The sequence below is a fragment of the Moschus berezovskii genome, chromosome 25, assembly GCF_049115385.1.
Source record: "Moschus berezovskii isolate FMDL1 chromosome 25, NW_MosBer_1.0, whole genome shotgun sequence".
NCBI classification, from domain to species: domain Eukaryota; kingdom Metazoa; phylum Chordata; class Mammalia; order Artiodactyla; family Moschidae; genus Moschus; species Moschus berezovskii.
In genome coordinates, this window is record NC_142484.1 from 30,179,712 (window position 1) to 30,204,063 (window position 24,352).

At 40.4% G+C, this 24,352-nt stretch overlaps 1 protein-coding gene across 1 annotated transcript in view; it reads right to left on the reverse strand.

The window, feature by feature from the left end:
• The window catches only part of LOC129548373 (glycerophosphodiester phosphodiesterase 6-like), a 145,673-nt gene that overhangs the window by 104,995 nt on the left and 16,326 nt on the right, over positions 1-24,352 (reverse strand). Inside the window, exons 3-4 of the mRNA XM_088832138.1 lie at positions 5,809-5,902; positions 2,403-2,462 (exon numbers count right to left, since the gene is read on the reverse strand). Of these exons, the coding sequence (XP_088688264.1) occupies positions 2,403-2,462; positions 5,809-5,902 (154 nt within the window). The remainder of the gene's footprint in view (positions 1-2,402; positions 2,463-5,808; positions 5,903-24,352) is intronic.

A 24,352-nucleotide genomic window follows, 5' to 3' on the forward strand; every position in this document is an offset into this window, starting at 1 on the left:
GAAAACAGAACTACCATATGTTCCAGCAATTCCAGTCCTGGGGTTATGCTAAAGAAAATGAAAACATCAATTCAAAAAGAAATATGCACCCCAATGCTCATATCAGCTTTATTTACAATAGCTAGGATGTGGAAGCAACCTAACTGTTCATCAACAACAGATGAATGGATAAAAAGATGTGATGGGTGTGGGTGTGTGTGTATGTGTGTATGTATGTACTTATACACAATGGAATACAACTAGGACATAAAAAAGAATGGAACTTGCCATTTGCAAAAAATGGATGGCCTGGAGGATACTATGCTTAGTAAAATACAGGAGACTGAGAATGAGAAATACTGTATGTTTTCATGCATACACAGAATATACTAAATAAATGAATGAATATAATAGAACAAAAACAGACTGACAGATACAGAAAACAAACTAGTGGCTACTAGCAGAGAAAGGAGTAGGGGAGGAGCTAGATAGGGAAAGGGGATTAAGAGACACTAACTACTAGATATAAAACTTAGCAAGATATAAAGATGTTATGTACAGCACAGGGAATATAGCCAACAGCTTATAATAACTTTAAATGGAATAAAATATAAATATATTGATCACTATGTTACATACCTAACACTAATATAATACTGTAAACCAACTATACTTCAATTTTTTAAAAAATGGTAGCTGATGCATTATAAAATTGGGATGCCAGTGATTTCTTGGTGTAATATGGAAGAAAGAATTCAATGGTTTATTGAGAAAAGGTTTCTGGAATGCTATCACCTATAATAAGCTAACCCACACCATACTGGGCTCTATGAGTGGTCTCAGAGGACAATGAAAAACACATAGTGAGAAAGTGTCAGCATCCTTGAAAAGCACCATAGTGGCCATTGCTTTATGCCTGGATAAAGGTGAGGGGTGTTGCCACTCAAACTGGCTTCCTGAGTTCAAAGGCAATGATGAGATTCTACTGTGGCAGAGACCAAGAAGCAGCACTCACTGCCAGGGGCAAGGTAAGCATGGTTTCTGTAAAAGGCACAAGGCTAGAATGATAATCAGAATGGTACAACCCATAGGGTTATAACTTGGTAGTAACTAACTGATCATGCTCTCCCAATTACAAAATAGATGGTGATCTCAACAGGCCTATTCATGTACTTTTCAGTCTACACTCTTTCCCTATAAGAACTTACAACTTCAATTTCCATCTGTTCTAATCCTTAAATTTATATTTTCAGTTCATATTTTCCTTTTGAAAAAGAGGAAATTTAAGGAGAGCACTCACAGAATTTGACATGCTCCTGGATTTGAGGAAATACAAGGAAAATCATGCCTAAAGAAAAGTCTATAAATACCAAGAGGCTGTGCTGGAGATGCTCAAGCCCATGTCAGTATAAGACAAGGGAGGCAATGTTGGAAATGAGCTGCATGTCTTCAGATGTTGGATCAGTAATGACTGCTTCCTCAGAAGAGGTATGGATCCTTTGTAATTGCCAATATAACTTTAAAGGGCTTCAAACTACAGGAGAGTCAAAAGGACCTCAGCAGAGAAGCATCAGGGCATACAGGAAGACAGACAATCACTTTATCAAGAGAGTTGCAATCAAGGTTCTCAGCAGAAAGTGAAAGTGACAGTGAAGTCGCTCAGTCCTGTCCAACTCTTTGTAACCCCATGGACTGTAGCCTACCAGGCTCCTCCATCCATGGGATTTTCCAGACAAGAATACTGGAGTGGGTTGCCATTTCCTTCTCCAAGAGATCTTCCCAACTCAGGGACTGAACCCGGGTCTCCCACATTGTAGGCAGACACTTTATCATCTAAGCCACCAGGGAAGTCAGCAGAAGGGTCTCTGAAAATACAAATGGAAAAATCCATGCGGTTAAGAGCCAACAACTGCATTTACTTGGTCCTGATAGAAACAACACCTCCCTGTGGGACTGTGTTCTTTTATCCTATCTCTCCTTCCCCTGAGCCATACTCCGGAAGAAAGGTAAAAGGACAATCATGCTCTTTCTACCACTGCAGGTTCCCAGGCCTGGGTCATGTGAAATAGGGGAAGTGAAATACTTCATGAAGTTGGAGTGAAGTGAAATTTTTAATGAATGAAACAAGACTGTGCTTGTGACTGTAAAGGACTGGGAAAATAACAGAGCTTGCCTAAGATTTTATGGGAATGAGAAGGACAGAGTCACAGAGTCCATAGCAGGGAGAAAAAGTTTAGGTTCAGTTCCTTCAGTACATCAGTTACCTTTCTTACAAATTTAACCATTTCAATTAAAACGGTGTAAGTAGACTTTTTTTATATAAGGGAACAACAAAACAAAGGGAAGCTCTGTATTTGACACAATGCTAAAGAGGCACATTCAGTCCTGGTCTCAGAACTCCTATGAAGATCTAGATGTCCTACCTTATGACACCAGTGCAGGTACAATTCAATCCCCTCCCAAAGCAACAAAAACCCAAGTACCTGAAAAAAGAAAAACAAACAAAAAAGATTATTTTGAAATCCCCAAGATGCTGCCAAAAACACTTTCCTGAATTCAAAATTCTTTCACAGTCTGGTATTACATTCACTGCTTGCTACATCAGCAGTTTTCATATGCTAGGAATTAGGCATTCTGTTCTTCTGCTAAAAAGCTCTCTCCCTTCCCATGCCACTGAAGCTTCAAAGAAAGTTCACGTATCACCTCCTACTTGTACCTTTCACCAGCAACCCCTGGAAGAATTTATTATTATCTTCTCTGGGACTTTGCAAAGTAATTATACTGATATCTTTCTTAAGTTCCTACCAATTTCTTGGTAGGTATTACTCAGTCACTTCTTAGAGAACAGAGGTCAGGGGCCAGCCTTTCCAAGGGTCATCTAAAAAACCTTTCTTGAGGAACCAGTGCCACTGTTATAACTACTAGCCACTATCATTAACATCAGTATTTAGTCAATAAATCTTAGATAGAATTTGAAGCTAAATCTAGCCAGTCACCAAGTCAGTGTGGAGACAGGAACAGAGAAACAGAGTCTTCAGATGCTTAGGATATGAATGAGAGAATGTATTTGACAGATTTTTATCAAAACAATTTCATGAATATAGTTCACTTCTTCTTTATTCAGCCTTATAAAATATCATTTTATTAAATATTATCTTGCTCATTTGGAAGAAAAGAAACTGAGGCTCAGAAGGCTGAGGCTCCACACCACAACATCCAGGATGATTTTCCTAAATAGAAATATGATTTACGCTTAATGAACTAGCTCACTTTTCAGGCCTTCCAAAGTCTGTTACAAGCCTATCTAAAATGATGTTATTCCTTTTCCATCAACATCCCCTGAGTTCAGTTCAGTCACTCAGTCGTGTCCGACTCGTTGTGACCCCATGGACTGCAGCACACCAGCCCTCCCTGTCCATCACCAACTTGCAGTTTACTCAAACTCATGTCCATTGAATCGGTGATGCCATCCAACCATCTCATCCTCTGTCGTCCCCTTCTGTTTCCGCTTTAAATCTTTCCCAGCATCAGGGTCTTTTCAAATGAGTCAGTTCTTCACATCAGATGGTCAAAGCATTGGAGTTTCAGCTTCAGCATCAGTCCTTCCAAAAATCAGGACTGATTTTCTTTAGGATTGACTGGTTGCATCTCTTTGCAGTCCAAGAGACTCTCAAGAGTCTTCTCCAACACCACAGTTCAAAAGCATCAATTCTTCAGCGCTCAGCTTTCTTTATAGTCCAACTCTCACATCCATACATGACTACTGGAAAAACCATAGTTTTGACTATACAGACCTTTGTCAGCCAAGTAATTTCTCTGTTTTTTAATATGCTGTCTAGGTTGGTCATAGCTTTTCTTCCAAGGAGGAGGCATCTTTTAATTTCATGGCTGCAGTCATCATCTGCAATAATTTTGGAGCCCAAGAATAGAGTCTGTCACTGTTTCTGCTGTTTCCCCATCTATTTGCCATGGAGTGATGGGACCAGATGCCATGATCTTAGTTTTCTGAATGTTGAGTTTTAAACCAGCTTTTTCACTCTCCTCTTTGGCTTTCATCAAGAGACTCTTTAGTTCTTCTTCACTTTCTGCCATAAGGGTGGTGTCATCTGCATATCTGACGTTATTGATATTTCTCCCAGCAATCTTGATTACAGTTTGTGCTTCATTCAGCCTGGCATTTTGCATGATATGCTCTGCATATAAGTTTAATAAGCACAGTAACAATAATCAGCCATGACGTACTCCATTCCCAATTTGGAACCAGTTTGTCGTTCCATATCCAGTTATAACTGTTGCTTCCTGACCTGCATACAGATTTCTCAGGAGGCAGGTAAGGTGGTCTGGCATTCCCATCTGTAAAAGAATTTTCCACAGTCTGTTGTGATCCACACAGTCAAGGGCTTTGGTGCAGTCAATAAAGCAGAAGTAGGTATTTTTCTGGAACTCTCTTGCTTTTTTGATGATCCAACGGATGTTGGCAATTTGATTTCTGGTTCCTCTGGCTTTACTAAATCCAGCACAAACATCTGGAAGTTCCCAGGTCACACACTGTTGAACCTGGCTTGGAGAATTTTGAGCATTACTTTGCTATCATGTGAGATGAGTGCAATTGTGTGGTAGTTTGAGCATTCTTTGGCATTGCCTTTCTTTGGAACTGGAATAAAAACTGACCTTTTCCAGTTCTGTGGCCACTGTTGAGTTTTCCAAATTTGCTGGCATATTGAGTGCAGCACTTTAACGGCATCATCTTTTAAGATTTAAGGACTATTATAACTTTATATCTCATACCTATCACTCTGAAGTGCCCCACATGAAAACAAAAACTGCATGTGTCTTGTTGATTTCTGTATCCTCAGTACTTATCACTCATATAATGACCAACACATTTTGTTGAAAGAAAAATTAAGGCAAATATTAACTGATTTGGGGGTTGGGTTCTTCTGTATCAGACAGGAAATCAGTGGAGACAAGGAATCGTGAAATCAGAGAAAGATATATAGGCCCCATGTATAAAAGGGCACTGAAAAACTCCAGTTACCTAAGAATCAGTCTTTCACAAGCTTTCCACTTCTTCAAAGTCCTCTGTTTCCCAGCCTGAATTTCTCATACTGCATGACCCTACTGTGTCAGGAAACATAGGCAGGATCTCTACTGCCTAAAGACATTTGTTAAAATGTATTCTGCACCTGGACTAAGTGAAGTCGCTCAGTCAAGTCTGACTCTTGCGACCCCATGGACTGCAGCTTACCAGGTTTCTCAGTCTTTGGAATTCTCCTGGCAAAAGGACTGGAGTAGGTTGCCATTTCCTTCTCCAGAGGATCCTGACCCAGGGATTGAACCCGAGTCTCCCATATTACAGGCAGACGCTTTACTCTCTGAGCCACCAGGTTAGTGCAATGGGACTAAGGGACTAGCAATTGTGCATTAGAACAGGTTTGACAAGCTAGCTAATTTATAAGACCCAGAAAGACTTACTCTTAGGGGATAGGCTATGGAATGAGTAGCTCAATATGTAAAGGTACTGCCACGTAAAGGTATGAGCATAATACTAAGTGAACCAGGAAATAGGCTATGAAACAGGAGAAGAGAAAAAGGATGTTCTACCACTCTTTCTAAGGGTCACAGTGGTAAGACACGTCCTCTAACAGCACAAGCCTTTTTTCCTCCATCTATCCCTTCTGCCTAATATTCAAGTGGCTAATATAAATGCCAACTCTGCCAAGTGCGATCTGAGGTTCTGAGGGCTCCCAGCACCAACTGAAAACCATGCCACAGACAGAGCACCTAGGGAGGCTGGCTACTCATGTGAAAGGAGTGGGAGAAACTCACCAACAGCAATGATGTGTAGGCAGCCAGGATCCCAAGGAAACTCAGTAAGACAATGGACCAGAAGAACCAGAGTCCTGTACCTATAAAAATGACCCTGCAAAAATAAGTTTCAATCCTTAAAATACGGTAAAAAAAAAAAAAAAAGAAATAGTAGCATCAAGATCAAGGATAGGGACGACAAGACCAATTAGATGAGGTATAAGAGACAGAGGGAGATAAGGGGAGCAATTTGGGAACAGACGTGTGAAGAGCTTTGGGGATATTCAGTGGAGAACTTTTAACTTTGTCCTATAGGTAACTGGGTACTTTAAATGGGGCTCTGTATAAGTGGTATAATTTTTTTAAAGTTATTCAGAATATATATTCTCTTTAAAAAACAATATAATACAGAAGTTCTGAAATTCTAAAAGAGAAAAAGTCTACTGCCTTAATAAAACTTAACACTTTCCATTCTGGAAGGTTTCTGGTTCATGTGAATGTACGTTTTCTTATATAACTGCAAGCCACCATGTCAATTTCTCTATCCTGTATAAGATATTTGACCTCTTTAAAAACTGTCTTGACATGTTCTATTCCTAAAGGAGATTATGAGAGAAAACTGCAAATGATAAGCTAAGATAAATAGGATTAAACTTGTTCCACGTATTGTATGTTAAAACTGTTTTAGACTGTTCACTTCAAGATAACAGAGATTACCTTCTCATTATATAAAACCTGGAGAAATTATATTTTAACAATACAGACCTATAACTTGTCTTACTGCACTTTGAAGACATTGCATTTTTTACAAACTGAAGGTTTGTGGCAACCATACATCAAGCAAGACTATTGGCATCATTTTTCCCACAGCATTTGCTTACTTCCTATCTCTGTATCACATCTTGGCAATTCTTTCAATATTTCAAGATTTTTCATTTCTATTATATTTGTTGTAGTGATTTGTGATCAAAGATCTTTAATGTTACTAGTTACTACCACTACTCGCTGAAGGAAAGTTATTCATAAATAGCTATGGTTAGATATCTAGTAATAAAATAATTTTTAATTAAGGCATGAAAATTTTTTTATAAATAATGCTATGGTACAGTTACAGACTACAGTACAGTGACAGTATAGTATAAAAAGAACTTTTATGTGCACTGAGAAACCAAAAGACTGTGTGACTTGCTTTATTCCTATATTCACTTTATTGCTGTGGTCTGGAAATGAACCCTCAATATCTCCAAGGTATGTCTGTGTAAAATATAGATGTGTGAACAAAAACCAAATTACAAATAAGTAAGGAAATTCTCTTTGGTGAGGAGTTATAATATACATCAAGAAGAATGTAATAAGCAAGCAGCTATCTGAGCAAGAGCTATCCCAGATCAAGACGTTAAGAGTACTCTGTAAAAGACGAGCTCACAGACAGCAACCAAAACATGTAAGGAGTGTCAACAAATTCATGCACTATGTCAATTAAAAGAATAACCTGAATACTAAAAACATAATTAATAGAATGATCAGAAAAGAGCCACAAAATAATCAAGATCTTCAGAAAAATAAAGGTCTCACATTCATAGAACTAAGATGGTTTAAAACAAGCACATTAATTATCTAAACAATAAGATGGAGACCTTAGAAAACATGCAAGATAATGGAAAAGGTCTGAAAAATATATATGTATGTATGCACGTGTATGTGTATGTATACATATATATAGCTGAATCACTTTGCTTACACTTGTAAATTAGCTATTTTGTTGTTGTTTTAGTTGCTAAGTTGTGTCCAACTCTCTGTGAGCCCTCGACTACAGCCCACCAGGTTCCTCTGTCCATGAGTTTCCCACACAAGAATACTGTAGTGGGTTGCCATTTCCTTCTCCAGAGGATCTTCCTGACCCAAGGATCAAATCCACACCCTTTGCATTACCAAGTAGATTCTTTACCACTGAGCTACCAAGGAAGCAAATTAGCTATATTCCAATTTTTTTTTAAATGAAAGATGGACTTAATAGCTGTTGAGACACAGTCAAAGAATTCAGCAAACTGCTTAGCCAAGTAATGATACTGACTTCATTTTCCAAGTGAGGAAGTTAAAGTTTACTATTTAATGGTGCCTCTATCTTTCCTAATCATTTCTCTGGCCACATCTATTTTCTTTCACTCCCTTTGACCCTTTCAATCACATGTAAATATTGATAGCGTTATAGTTTCAGTTCAGTTCAGTTCAGTCGCTCAGTCGTGTCCGACTCTTTATGACCCCATGAATCACAGCACGCCAGGCCTCCCTGTCCATCAACAACTCCCGGAGTTCACTCAAACTCATGTCCATCGAGTCGGTGATGCCATCCAGCCATCTCATTCTCTGTCGTCCCCTTCTCCTCCCGCCCCCAATCCCTCCCAGCATCAGAGTCTTTTCCAGTGAGTCAACTCTTCGCATGAGGTGGCCAAAGTATTGGAGTTTCAGCTTTAGCATCAGTCCTTCCAATGAACACCCAGGATTGATCTCCTTTAGAATGGACCGTTCAGCTCAAAATCCTCTCACCAAATTCAGATAAAGTTACCACCCACTCACCATGAACTGCAGGAAGAATTTTACATGTTGTTTTTTTTTTTTCTCCTTCCATCTTCTACTTCTTCTTCACCTATGGATTTGTACTACTATAGGGAGTAGTAGGCAGGTAACACGGAAGTGAGAAGAATGAAAAGGTGTTTGTTTAGCTGAGTGGAATTGAAAAAAGTAGAGGGGGCGGTCCTAAGATGGCGGAGGAATAGGACAGGGAGACCACTTTCTCCCCGACAAATTAATCAAAAGAACATTTGAATGCTGAGCAAATTCCACAAAACAACTTCTGAATGCTGGCAGAGGACATCAGGCACCCAGAAAGGCAGCCCATTGTCTTTGAAAGGAGGTAAGAAAAAACATAAAAGATAAAAAGAGAGACTAAAGAGATAGGGACAGAGATCCGTCCAGGGAAGGGAGTCTTTAAAAAGAGAGAAGTTTCCAAACACCAGGAAACACTCTCACCAGCGAGTCTGTGATGAGTCTTGGAACCTCAGAGGGCAACGTAACTAGGAAGAAAAATAAATAAACAATTAAAACCCACAGATTACGTAGCTAACGGCATCTCCCAGAGAAGAAGCAGAGCAGAGGCTCGCACCTGCCACTAGCAAGCGGGGACTGGACAGGGAGGCGCAGGATGCATTGCTTAGGGTAAGGACCAGGCATGACTGCCCCTAGGGCAATCTGAGGGAACTAACTTGAGATAGCAACCCAGACTGTGGGATAGCTATCCCATGAAAAGCCCTAACCTAAGACACTGCCAGGCCCACTCACAGAACAAAGGACCGAGCAGAGCTAGCCGGCTGTGGACCAGCCCATCCCCTGCCAGAGACAGGCAGGTGAGGGCAGCCAGAGCCGAAAGGGAGCAATTGCGGCCCCAGAGAGGAATCATCTACCAAACTGCAAGCAGGCTTTGTTGCTAACCAAGACTTTTTGGGATTCTGGACAGTCGACATCAGCCGGGAGGGTCGCAGCCAGAGATCAGCTCCCCAGAAGAGACACACGGTGCACCTGAGAAGGCACGCTGGTTGTACACCCAGAAAACTGACCAGCTGGGATAGGGGAGGCAAGAAGATGCAGCCCCCAACTGGGGGGGACTGCACTCACCAAGCACCTGGTCACCTGAGCTGCTCAGACCTGGGAAGGACACAAAACGCAGGCCCGACCAAGTCTGCGCCTTGTGGAGTACCCAAGAACCTGAACCTGAGCAGCTTAGGCCTGGGAAGTGCACACAACCCAGGGCCCACCTCAGACAGTTCATAGCAGAGCAACCTAGAGCCTGAGCAGTGTAGACTGGGAAAGCACACACACCATGTGCTTTCACCAGGGCCAAACCCGGCTGAGACACTGTGAGCACTCCCCACACATGCCAGCGATATTTGTTTGTAGCGTTCCTCCCTCCCCACAGCACAACTGAACAAGTTAGCCTAAAAAAGTGACCATCACCGCCCCCTTGTGTCAGGGCAGAAATTACACACTGAAGAGACCAGCAAACAGAAGCTAAAATAAACAGAGGGAACCAGTTTGGAAGTGACAGGTGCAATAGATTAAAACCCTGCAGTTAGCACTGATTACATAAGAAGGGGCCTATAGATCTTGAGAAGTATAAGCCGGATCAAGGAACTATCTGAAAATGAACCTGACCTCACACTGTCCACAACAACACCAGAGTCAGTCCTAGATATATTTTTACTATTACCATTTTTTAAATTTAAAAAAAAATTTGTTATTTTTAAGTCCTCTATTACTTCTTTAATATTGTATTTTTGAGAATCTAACCTCTACTCTAGATTTTTAATCTTTGCTTTTTGGTATTTGTTATCAATTTTCTACCTTTAGGAACCCAATCTTCAATACCCATTTTTACTTGGGAGTGAGATCACTGGCCTGATTGCTCACTCCTCCTTTTGACTCTCCTTTTTCTCCACCAGGTCGCCTCTGTCTCCCCCCTCCCCCTTCTCTTCTCTACCCAACTCTGTGAATCTCTTTGTGTGTTCTGGGCTGTGGAGAACACTTAGGGAACTGATCACTGGCTGGATCTGGCTCTCTCCTTTTGATGCCCCCTCTTCTCCTCCTGGCCACCTGTCTCCTCCCTCCCTCTTCTCGTCTCTGTGTAACTCCATGAACATCTCTGAGGATCCAGACTGTAGAGAGCACTTAGGGAACTGATCACTGGCTGTATCTGTGTCTCCTTTTGATTCCCCCTCTTCTCCTCCTGGCCACCTCTGTCTCCTCCCTCCCTCGTCTTGTCTCTGTGTAACTCCATGAACATCTCTGAGGATCCAGACTGTAGAGAGCACTTAGGGAACTGATCAGTGGCTGTATCTGTGTCTCCTTTTGATGCCCCCTCTTCTCCTCCTGGCCACCTCTGTCTCCTTCCTCCCTCTTCTCTTCTCTCCGTCACTGTGAATATATCTGAAGGATCCAGACTGTGGAGAGCACATAGGGAAGTGACTACTGGCTAGCTTGCTCTCTCCCCTTTTGATCCCCCCTCTTCTCCTCCTGGTCACCTCTATCTCCCTCCTCCCTCTTCTATCCTCCATATAACTCTGTGAACCTCACCAGGTGTCCCTCACTGTGGAGAAACTTCTCATCGTTAACCTAGATGTTTTATCATCAGTGCTGTAGAGATGGAGAAGTCTTGAGAGTACTGCAAGAATAAGACTGAAAACCAGAGGCAGGAGGCTTAAGTCCAAATCCTGAGAACACCAGAGAACTGCTGACTCCAGGGAACATTAATCGATAGGAGCTCACCAAACGCCTCCATACCTACACTGAAACCAAGAACCAACTAAGGGCCAACAAGTTCCAGAGCAAGACATACCATGCAAATTCTCCAACAACACAGGAATATAGCCCTGAGCTTCAATATACAAGCTCCCAAAGTCACACCAAACCCACTGACATCTCAAAACTCATTACTGGACACTTCATTGCAATCCAGAGAGAAGAAATCCAACTCTGCCCACCAGAACACTGACACAACTTCCCTAACCAGGAAACCTTGACAAGCCACCCATCCAACCCCACCCACAGTGAGGAATCTCCACAATAAAGAGGGACCACAAACTGCCAGAATACGGAAAGGCAACCCCAAACACAGCAATATAAACAAGAGGAAAAGGCAGAGAAATACACAGCAGGTAAAGGAACAGGATAAATGCCCACAAAACCAAACAAGAGAGAAAGAGATAGGGAATCTACCTGATAAAGAATTCCGAATAATGATAGTGAAAATTATCCAAAATCTTGAAAACAAAATGGAGTTACAGAAAAACAGCCTAGAGACAAGGATCGAGAAGATGCAAGAAATGTTTAACAAGGACCTAGAATAAATAAAAAAGAGTCAATATACAATGAAAAATGCAATAAATGAGATCAAAAACACTCTGGAGGGAAACAACAGTAGAATAACGGAGGCAGAAGATAAGATAAGTGAGGTAGAAGATAGAATGGTGCAAATAAATGAAACAGAGAGGAAAGGAAAAAAGAAAGAAAAGAAATGAGGACAACCTCAGCGACCTCTGGGACAATGTTAAACGCCCAAACATTCAAATCATAGGAGTTCCAGAAGAAGACGACAAAAAGAAAGGGCATGAGAAAATACTTGAGGAGATAATAGTGGAAAACTTCCCTAAATGGAGAAGGAAATAATCACCCAAGTCCAAGAAACTCAGAGAGTCCCAAACAGGATAAACCCAAGGCGAAACACCCCAAGACACATATTAATCAAATTAACAAAGATCAAACTCAAAGAACAAATATTAAAAGCAGCAAGGGAAAAACAACAAATCACACAAACAGGATTCCCATAATGATAACAGCTGATCTTTTAATAGAAACTCATCAGGCCACGAGGGAATGGCAAGGCATACTTAAAGTGATGAAAGAAAAACATCTACAGCCCAGATTACTGTACCCAGCAAATATCTCATTCAAATATGAAGGAGAAATCAAAAGCTTTACAGACAAGTAAAAGCTGAAAGAATTCAACACCACTAAACCACTCTCCAAAAAAATACTAAAGGATTTTCTCTAGACAGGAAACACAGAAAGGGTGTATAAACTTGAACCCAAAACAATAAAGTAAATGGCAACAGGATCATCAGTTCAGTTCAGTTCAGTTCAGTGGCTCAGTCGTGTCCGACTCTCCGCGACCCCATGAATCACAGCACGCCAGGCCGCCCTGTCCATCACCAACTCCCGGAGTACACTCAAACTCATGTCCACAGAGTCGGTGATGCCATCCAGCCATCTCATTCTCTGTCGTCTCCTTCTCCTCCCACCCCCAACCTTTCCTAGCATCAGAGTCTTTTCCAGTGAGTCAACTCGTCGCATGAGGTGGCCAAAGTATTGCAGTTTCAGCTTTAGCATCAGTCCTTCCAATGAACACCCAGGATTGATCTCCTTTAGAATGGACTGGTTGGATCTCCTTGCAGTCCAAGGGACTCTCAAGAGTCTTCTCCAACACCACAGTTACTTATCAATAATTACCTTAAATGTAAGTAGGGTGAATGCCCCAACCAAAAGACAAAGACTGACTGAATGGATACAAAAACAAGACTGCCGTATATGTTGTCTAAAAGAGACCCACCTCGAAAAAGGGACATGCACAGACTGAAAGTGAAGGGCTGGAAAAAGATATTCCACACAAATAGAGACCAAAAGAAAGCAGAAGTAGCAATAGTCATATCAGATAAAGTAAACTTTAAAACAAAGACTGTGAAAAAAGACAAAGAAGGACACTACATAACGATCAAAGGATCAATCCAAGAAGATACAACAATTATAAATATATATGCGCCCAACATGGGAGCACTGCAATATGTAAGAAAATTGCTAACAAGTATGAAAAGGGAAATTAACAATAACACAATAATAGTGGAAACTTTAATACCCCACTCACACCTATGGATAGATCAACTAAACAGAAAATTAACAAGGAAACACAAACTTTAAATGATACAATGGACCAGTTAGACCTAATTGATATCTATAGGATATTTCACCCCAGAACAATGAATTTCACATTTTCTCAAGCACACACGGAACCTTCTCCAGGACAGATCACATCCTGGGCCATAAATCTAGCCTTGGTAAATTCAAAAAAATTGAAATCATTCCAAGCATCTTTTCTGACCACAATGAAGTAAGATTAAAAGTCAGTCACAGGAGAAAAACTATTAAAAATTCCAACATATGGAGGCTGAACAATATGTTGCTGAATAACCGAAAATCACACAAGAAATTTAAAAAGAAATCAAAATATGCATACAAACGAATGAAAATGAAAACAAAACAACCCAAAATCTATGGGACACTGTAAAAGCAGTGCTAAGGGGAAGGTTCATAGCAATAGAGTCTTACCTCGAGAAACAAGAAAAAAGTCAAATAAATAACGTAACTACACCTAAAGCAACTAGAAAAGGAAGAAATGAAGAACCCCAGGGTTAGTAAAAGGAAAGAAATCTTAAAAACTAGGGCAGAAATAAATGCAAAAGAGACCATAGCAAAAATAAACAAAGGCAAAAGCTGGTTCTTTGAGAAGATAAATAAAATTGACAAACCATTAGCCAGACTCATCAGGAAACAAAGGGAGAAAAATCAAATCAACAAAATTAGAAATGAAAATGGAGAGATCACAACAGACAACACAGAAATACAAAGGATCGTAAGAGAATACTATCAGCAATTATATGCCAATAAAAGGGACAACTTGGAAGAAATGGACAAATTCTTAGAAAAGTACAACTTTCCCAGACTGAAACAGGAAGAAATAGAAAATCTTAACAGACCCATCACAAGCATGGAAATTGAAACTGTAATCAGAAATCTTCCAGCAAACAAAAGCCCAGGTCCAGACAGCTACACAGCTGAATTCTACCAAAAAATTTAGAGAAAAGGTAACACCTATCCCACTCAAACGCTTCCAGAAAATTGCAGAGGAATGCAAACTTCCAAACTCATTCTAAGAGGCCACCATCACCCTAATACCAAAACCTGACAAAGATGCCACAAAAAAGAAAACTACAGGCCAATATCACTGATGAACATGAATGCAAAAATCCTTAACAAAAGTCTAGCAATCAGAATCCAACACGTTAAAAAGATCATACATCATGACCAAGTGGGCTTTATCCCATGGATGCAAGGATTCTTCAATATCCGCAAATCAATCAACGTAATACACCACATTAACAGATTGAAAGATAAAAACCATATGATTATCTCAACAGATGCAGAGAAAGCCTTTGAAAAAATTCAACATCAACTTATGATAAAAAAAAAAAAAACCCTCCAGAAAGCAGAAATAGAAGGAACATACCTCAACATAATATAAGCTATATATGACAAACCCTCAGCATACATTATCCTCAACGTTGAAAAACTGAAAGCATTTCTCCTAAAGTTAGGAACAAGGCAAGGGTGCTTGTAGAGTGAGAGTTCCACACTCCACTACTATTCAACGCAGTTTTGGAATTTTTGGCCACAGCAATCAGAGTAGAAAAAGAAATAAAAGGAATCCAAATTGGAAAAGAAGAAGTAAAACTCTGTTTGCAGATGACATGATCCTCTACATAAAGAACCCTAAAGACTCCACCAGAAAATTACTAGAGCTACTCAATGAATATAGTAAAGTTTCAGGATATAAAATCAACACACAGAAATCCCTTGCCTTCCTATACACTAACAATGTGAAAAGAGAGAAATCAAGGAAACAATTCCATTCACCATTGCAATGAAAAGAATAAAATATTTAGGAATATATCTACCTATAGAAACAAAAGACCTATATAGAGAAAACTATAAAACACTGATGAAAGAAATCAAAAAGGACACAAATAGATGGAGAAATATACCATGTTCATGGATCAGACGAATCAATACAGCGAAAATGAGTATACTACCCAAAGCAATCTATAGATTCAATGCAATCCCTATCAAGCTACCAATGGTATTTTTCACAGAACTAGAACAAATAATTTCAAAATTTGTATGGAAATACAAAAAACCTCGATATTGCCAAGCAATCTTGAGAAAGAAGAATGGATCTGGAGGAATCAACCTGCCTGACTTCAGGCTCTAGTACAAAGCCACAGTCATCAAGACAGTATGGTTCTGGCATAAAGATGAAATATAGATCAATGGAACAAAACAGAAAGCCCAGAGATAAATCCACGCACCTATGGACACCTTATCTTTGACAAAGAAGGAAAGAATATACAAAGGAGAAAAGACAATCTCCTTAACAAGTGGTGTTAGGAAAACTGGTCAACCACTTCTAAAAGAATGAAACTAGAACACTTTCTAATACCATACACAAAAATAAACTCAAAATGGATTAAAGATCTAAATGTAAGACCAGAAACTATAAAACTCCTAGAGGAGAACATAGGCAAAACACTCTCCGACATAAATCACAGCAGGATCCTCTATGACTCACCTCCCAGAATATTGGAAATAAAATCAAAAATAAACAAATGGGACCTAATTAAAATTTAAAGCTTTTGCACAACAGAAGGAAACTATAAGCTAGGTGAAAAGACAGCCTTCAGAATGGGAGAAAATAATAGCAAATGAAGCAACTGACAAAGAATTAATCTCAAAAATATACAAGCAATGCCTGCAGCTCAATTCCAGAAAAATAAACGACCCAATCAAAAAATGGGCCAAAGAACTAAACAGACATTTCTCCAAAGAAGACATACAGATGGCTAACAAACACATGAAAAGATGCTCAACATCACTCATTATCAGAGAAATGAAAATCAAAACCACAATAAGGTGCCATTTCATGCCAGTCAGAATGGCTGCTATCCAAAAGTCTACAAGCAATAAACGCTAGAGAGGGTGTGGAGAAAAGGGAACCCTCTTACACTGTTGGTGGGAATGCAAACTAGTACAGCCACTATGGAGAACACTGTGGAGATTCCTTAAAAAACTGGAAATAGAACTGCCATACGACCCAGCAATCCCACTGCTGGGCATACACTGAGGAAACCAGAATTGAAAGAGACATGTGCACCCCAATGTTCATCACAGCAATGTTTATAATAGCCATGACATGGAAGCAACCTAGATGTCCATCAGCAGACAAATGGATAAGAAAGCTTTGGTACATATACACAATAGAATATTCAGTTCAGTTCAGTTCAGTTCAGTCGCTCAGTCGTGTCCGACTCTCCGCGACCCCATGAATCACAGCACGCCAGGCCTCCCTGTCCATCACCAACTCCCGGAGTACACTCAAACTCATGTCCACAGAGTCGGTGATGCCATCCAGCCATCTCTTTCTCCGTCGTCCCCTTCTCCTCCCGCCCCCAACCTTTCCCAGCATCAGAGTCTTTTCCAGTGAGTCAACTCGTCGCATGAGGTGGCCAAAGTATTGCAGTTTCAGCTTTAGCATCAGTCCCTCCAATGAACATCCAGGATTGATCTCCTCTAGAATGAACTGGTTGGATCTCCTTGCAGTATAAGGGACTCTCAAGAATTACTCAGCCATTAAAAAGAATGCATTTGAATCAGTTCTAATGAGGTGGATGAAACTGGAGCCTATTAATACAGAGTGAAGTAAGCCAGAAAGAAAAACACCAATACAGTACATTAATGCACATATATGGAATTTAGAAGGATAGTAATGATAACCCTGTATACGAGACAGCAAAAGAGACACAGATGTATAGAACAGTCTTTTGGACTCTGTGGGAGAGGGCGAGGGTGGGATGATTTGCGAGAATGGCATTGAAATATGTATATCATCATATGTTAAACGAATCGCCAGTCCAGGTTCGATGCATGATACAGGGTGCTCGGGGCCGGTGCACCAGGATGACCCAGAGGGATGGGATGTGGAGGGATGAGGGAGGGGGGTTCAGGATGGGGAACACATGTACACCCATGGCAGATTCATGTCAATGTATGGCAAAACCAATACAATATTGTAATTAGCCTCCAATTAAAATAAATAAAGTTATATTTAAAAAAATAAACATATCAAGGCGTTCAGACGGGAATGACTGTTGGATAATAAGTATTTTTAGAAACTGACAATGAAAAGCTTATAAATGTGTGTTTCTAACATGCTCTGTTCCTTTTACCTTAAATCTTGATTATACTAAGAATTTGCTAAACTCATCTTTTTTCACTTGCATCTAAATCAGAATAAATTCTGAATCAGAATAATAGAAAAAAAGAAAAAAGTGTTTCTTGGCCACATTTTTAAACTGGGAATATACAATTGCTCAAGATTATGCAGTAGACTTCACTCCACTTGGATTGTCCACTTTACGATTCTTCTGACTTACTATTTTCAAGCAGTTTCCTCTGTTCTATGACATTGTTTTACATTTCTCTAGCAGAATAATCACACACCTTTTTGGATGAAGTCCTTGTCATCCAAGAGACAGCCTTTGTCTGGCAGCCCAGTCGACCTTCTCATCTAAATCCAGTCTCTGCACTCATATTTAAAGAAACCTTCTAGAACCCTTTCCTTGCTTTCCCAGAGATACAAGGTGCAGATTTCTTGCATGCCCTTCCCAATGTCTCCATACATACCACAATGCTTATCAGCAGAATCAACTGTCAGCTGACAGCAACTCTGAGGAAAAACAAAAGACACAACAGGTTCTACATGAGGACACACACAAGCCATGGAACTTTTGTCTGTCTACCACCATGTCAAGAGTTGATGTTGTTGTCCAGTCGCTAAGTTGTGGTTGATTCTTTGCAACCCCATGAACTGCAGCATGCCAGGCTTCCCTACCCTTCACTATCTCATGGAGTTTCTCAGACTCATGTCCATTGAGTCAGCCATACCATCCAAACCTCTCCTCTGTCACCCCCTTCTCCTACTGTCCTCAATCTTTCCCATCATCAAGGTCTTCTTGAATGAGTCAGCTCTTCACATCAGCTGCCCAGAGATTGGAACTTCAGCTTCAGCATCAGTCCTTCTAATGGATATTCAGGACTCATTTCCTTTAGGATTGACTGGTTTGATCTCCTTGTTGTCCATGGGACTCTCAAAAGTCTTCCCCAGTGCCACAATCTAAATATCAATTCTTTGGAATTCAGCTTTCTTTATGATCCAAACCTTACACCCGTACACGACTACTGAAAGAAAACATAGCTTTGACTAGAAAGACTTCTGTCGGCAAAGTGATGTCTCTGCTTTTTAATATGCTGTCTAGGTTGGTCATGGCTTTTCTTTCAAAGAGTAAGGGTCTTTTAATTCTGTTCCTGCTGTCACCATCTGTAGTGATTCTGGAGCCCAAGAAAATAAAACCTGTCACTGTTTCCACTTTTTTCCCATCTATCTCTTGTGAAATGATGGGACCAGATGCTATGATATTAGATTTTTGAATGCTGAGTTTTAAGCCAGCTTTTTCACTCTCCTTTTTCACCTTCATCAAGAGGCCCTTTAGTTCATCTTCGTTTTCCACCATTAGGGTGGCATCATCTGCATATCTGAGGTTAATCATATTTCTCTTGGTAATCTTGATTCCAGCTTGTGAGCCATCCAGCTCAGCATTTCACGTGATGTATTCTGCATATGTTAAATAAGCAGGGTAAAACAAACAGCCTTAATGTACTCCTTTCCCAATTTTGAACCAGTCCACTGTTCCATGTCCAGATCTAATTTTTGCTTCTTGACCTGCATACAGGTTTCTCAGGAGGCCAATAAGGTGGTCTGGTATTTCTATCTCTTCAAGAATTTTCCACAGTTTGCTGTGATCCACACAGTCAAAGGTCTTAGTGTAGTCAATGAAGCAGAAGTAGACATTTTTCTGGAATTCTCTTGCTTTTTCTATGATCCAACAGATGCTGACAATTTGATCTCTGGTCCTTCTATCTTTTCTAAATCCAGCTTGAACATCTGGAAGTTCTCAGTTCATGTACTACTGAAGCCTAGCTTGAAGGATTTTGAGCATAATCTTGCTAGCAGGTGAAATGAGTGCAACTGTATGGCAGTCTGAACATTATTTGGTATTGTCTTTCTTTGGGATTGGAATGCACACTAACCTTTTCCAGTCCTGGGGCCACTGATGAGTTTTCCAACTTTGTTGGCATATTGAGTGTAGCAATTTAACAGCATCATCTTTTAGGATTTGAAATAGCTCAGCTAGAATTCCATCATCTCCAATAGCTTTGCTCGTGGTATTACTTCCTACAGCCCACTTGACTTCACACTCCAGGATGTCTGGCTCTAGGTGAGTGACCACACCATTATGGTTATCTGGGTCATTAAGAAATACACAGTTCTGTGTATTCTTGCCACCTCTTCTTAATATTTTAATACTCTTAATATCTCTGCTTCTTGTCATTTCAGTCCTTTATTGTGCCCATCTTTCCATGAGATGTCCCCTTGGTATCCTCACTTTCCTTGAAGAGATCTCTGGTCTTTCCCATTCTATTGTTTTCCTCTATTTCTTTTCATTGCTCACACAAGAAGGCTTTCTTATCTCTCCTTGCTATTCTTTGGAACTCTGCATTCAGTTGAGAACTCTGCATATCCTTCCCTTTTTCCTTTGCCTTTTGCATCTCTTCTTTTCTCAGCTCTTTTAAGGCCTCCTCAGACAACCACTTTGCCTTCTTGCATTTTTTTTCTTGGGGATGATTTTGGTAACCACCTCTTGTACAATGCTATGAACCTCTGTTCATAGTTTTTCAGGCACTCTGTATACTCTAATCCCTTGAATCTATTTGTCACCTCCACTATGTGGAGGGATTCGATTTAGGCCTCAATGGCCTAGTGGTTTTCCCTACTTTCTCCAATTTTAGACTGAATTTTGCAGTAAGGATCTGATGATTTGACCCACAGTCAGCTCTAGGCCTTGTTTTTGCTGACTGTAAAAGAGCTTCTCCATCTTTGGCTGCAAAAAATATAATCAATCTGATTTAGGTATTGATCATCTGATGATGTCCATGCGTAGAGTTGTCTTCTTTATTGTTGGAAGCTAACTCTCATTAGCTAATGTTAACACCTTAGCTGATAGTATTGCTTCGTATTAGCTTGGCATCAATGATATTGCTTGGCATCCATTTTGTTTGTCCAATGGACCACAGAGACTTGAAATTGACACTAGCACTCTCAGGTGCTAGTGATCTAGACATGATCTAGACAGCAGCCCTTAGTCATAAGCAAATAAAAGTTCTTGATATGACTTTCCCAACAACCCTTGTGGCCAACAGTCTCCCATGTTTCCCAGCACCTGTATGCTTTATGTGCCCCTTAGACAAGACTCTCATAGGGCTTACAAGAACTTTCCTCTTACAGTATGATTTAACCAATCTGGCCCTAGCCCAGGAATCACAGAGCACTCTAGTAGCCATAGACCCTAATAAAGGCATGTGCCTAGGTCCTGCCTCACTATCTACATTCTCCCTTGACCTCCCTGTGTGGGCCCAAAAGCACCATGCACCTCCTCCAGTACCTACAAACAATAAACTTCTCTATTTTAATTTCTCTTGCAGTCTGTTGCTGAACCATCTTATAGCTTCAGCTCACCATCTAGCACCCTGTGCCTCACATAACAAATGTTGGTATGATCACTCGCCTAGAGCCGGACATCCTGGAATGAGAAGGCAAGTGGACCTTAGGAAGCAGCACTACAAAGATGGTGGAGGTGATGGAATTCCAGTTGAGCTATTTCAAATCCTAAAAGATGATTCTGTGAAAGTGCTTCACTCAATATGTCAGCAAATTTGGAAAACTCAGCAGTAGCAACAGGACTGGAATAGGTCAGTTTTCATTCTAATCCCAAAGAAAGGCAGTGCCAAAGAATGCTCAAACTAATACACAATTGCACTCATCTCACATAAACTAATACACAATTGCACTCATCTCACATGCTAGTAAATAATGCTCAAAATTCTCCAAGCAAGGCTTCAACAATATGTGAACCATGAACTTTCAGATGTTCAAGCTGGATTTAGAAAAGGCAGAGGAAAGAGAGATCAAATTGCAAACATCCGTGGGATCATGGAAAAAGCAAGAGAGTTCCAGAAAAACATCTATTTCTGCTTTATTAACTGTGCCACTTTGACTGTGTGGGTCACAACAAACTGTGGAAAATTGTGAAAGAGATGGGAATACCAGACCACCTGAACTGCCTCTTGAGAAATCTATATGGAGGTCAGGAAGCAACACTTAGAACCAGACATTGAACAACAGACTGCTTCCAAATCAGGAAATGAGTATGTCAAGGCTGTATATTGTCACCCTGCCTATTTAACTTATATGCAGAGTACATCATGAGAAATGCTGGACTGGATGAAGCACAAGCTGGAATCAAGATTGCCAGAAGAAATATCAATAACCTCAGATATGCAGATGACACCACCCTTATGACAGAAAGTGAAGAACTACTAAAGGGCCTCTTGATGAAAATGAAAGAGGAGAGTGAAAAAGTTGGTTTAAAACTCAACATTCAGAAGACTGAGATTATGGCATCTGGTCCCATCACTTCAGGCAAACAGATGGGGCAACAGTAACAGACTTTATTTGGGGGCGCTCCAAAAATACTGCAGATGGTGACTGCAGTCATGAAATTAAAAGACACTTTCTCCTTGAAAGAAAAGTTATGAGCAACCTAGATAGCATATTAAAAAGCAGAGACATTACTTTGCCAACAAAGGTCCATCTAGTCAAAGCTATGGTTTTTCCAGTAGTCATGCATGGGTATGAGAGTTGGACCATAAAGAAAGTTGAGCACTGAAGAACTGATGCTTTTGAACTGTGGTGTTGGAGAAGACTCTTGAGAGTCCCTTGGACTGCAAGGAGTTCCAACCAATCCATCCTAAAGGAAAATCAACCCTGAACATTCATTGGAAGGACTGATGCTGAAACTGAAACTCCAATACTTTGTCCATCTGATGTGAAGAACTGACTCATTGGAAAAGATCCTGATGCTGGGAAAGATTGAAGGAGGAAACAGAAGGGGACGACAGAGGATGAGATGGTTGGATGGCATCACCAACTCAATGGACATGAGTCTGAGTAAACTCCGAGAGTTGGTGATGGACAAGGAGGTCTGGCGTGCTGCAGTCCATGGGGTCACAAAGAGTCGGACACAACTAAGCGACTGAACTGAATTCAGTAAAGTCATAACACACTTCCTCCAACCCCACAGAAAAAGTTCATGCCTTTCATCATTTAGCTATAATTAACTAATCTGTCCTAGGATATGAAGAAGCTGAAGCAGACCTGGCAAGAGCAAGAAGAATGTGGGCCCAATTGCTTCCCCATGTCAACTATGTGAATTACTAGATACTGACATTGCAAGGAGGCCGTCATAATGCCCTGATGTATCACTGACCTTCAGAGTATAAAGAAAGCGCTATGATTCATTTCCTGCTTCCAAACTAATTTCTCCTGTAACTAATCCTAACCCAATCTTATACTGGGAATGGAATTGTGAGAAATATAGACTTGGTTTAACTAAGTAGACCCCATTATTACACTACCACAGTCTACTCATGGTCAACTTGGTATTCATACATACCTCTATTAACCATCCTTGTTTTCTATCTTACATGATGTGATTATCTCTCAAACAACCAAAACCAACTAAACAATCCTCTCTCCAAAAGAAAATACAAAGTTCCTTTATCACCTCTATGGGATGTTTACACCTCTAATTTAAGTACTGTTATGGGCTGGAAGAAGCACAAGCTGGAATCAAGATTGCTTGGAGAAATATCAATAATCTCAGATATGCTGATGACACTACCCTTATGGCAGAAAGTGAAGAGGAACACAAAAGCCTCTTGATGAAAGTGAAAGAGGAGAGTGAAAAGGTTGGCTTGAAGCTCAACATTCAGAAAACTAAGATCATGGCATCTGGTCCCATCACTTCATGGGCAATAGATGGAAAAACAGTGGAAACAGTGTCAGACTTTATTTTTTTGGGCTCCAAAATCACTATAGATACTGATTGCAGCCATGAAATTAAAAGATGCTTACTCCTTGGAAGGAAAGTTATCACTAACCTTGATAATATATTAAAAAGCAGAGACATTACTTTGCCAACAAAGGTCCGTCTAGTCAAGGCTATGGTTTTTCCAGTGGTCATGTATGGATGTGAGAGTTGGACTGTGAAGAAAGCTGATCGCCGAAGAATCGATGCTTTTGAACTGTGGTGTTGGAGAAGACTCTTGAGAGTCCCTTGTACCACAAGGAGATCCAACCAGTCCATTCTAAGGGAGATCGATCCTGGGTGTTCATTGGAAGGACTGATGTTAAAGCTGAAACTGCAATACTTTGGCCACCTCATGCGACGAGTTGACTCACTGGAAAAGACTCTGATGCTAGGAAAGGTTGGGGGCGGGAGGAGAAGGGGACGACTGAGAATGAGATGGCTGGATGGCATCACCAACTCTGTGGACATGAGTTTGACTGAACTCCGGGAGTTGGTGATGGACAGGGAGGTCTGGCGTGCCGTGATTCATGGGGTCACGGAGAGTGGGACACAACTGAGCAAGTGAACTGAACTGAACTGAAATGATATATGGTTAACTACTATGAATGCATCTTATTTTCAATTGTAGAATGGAAGAAGAGAAAAATATATAGACACACACACAGAATTCCGCTCCCACAATCATTATCATTTTGTATCATATGAGTGATGATGTTAAATGTAAAAGGAACTTTGCAGATGTAATTAAGGTTAAAATCAGTTGACTTTAAAATAGTCAGTCAAAGTGGCTATCGTCACAAAATCCACAAACAATAAATGCTGGAGAAGGTGTGAAGAGAAGGGAACCCTCCTACACTGTTGGTGGCAATGTAATATGGTACAGCCACCATGGATAACAGTATGGAGGTTGCTATAAAAATTAAAAATAGAGCTACCATATGATCCTACGGTCCACTTCTGGACATATATTCAGAGAAAAACATAGTCTGAAAGAATATATGCACCCCAATGTTCACTGCAGCACTGTCCACAACAGCCAAGACACTGAAGTTGTGTCTGTCAATAGAAGAAATGTCTATCGA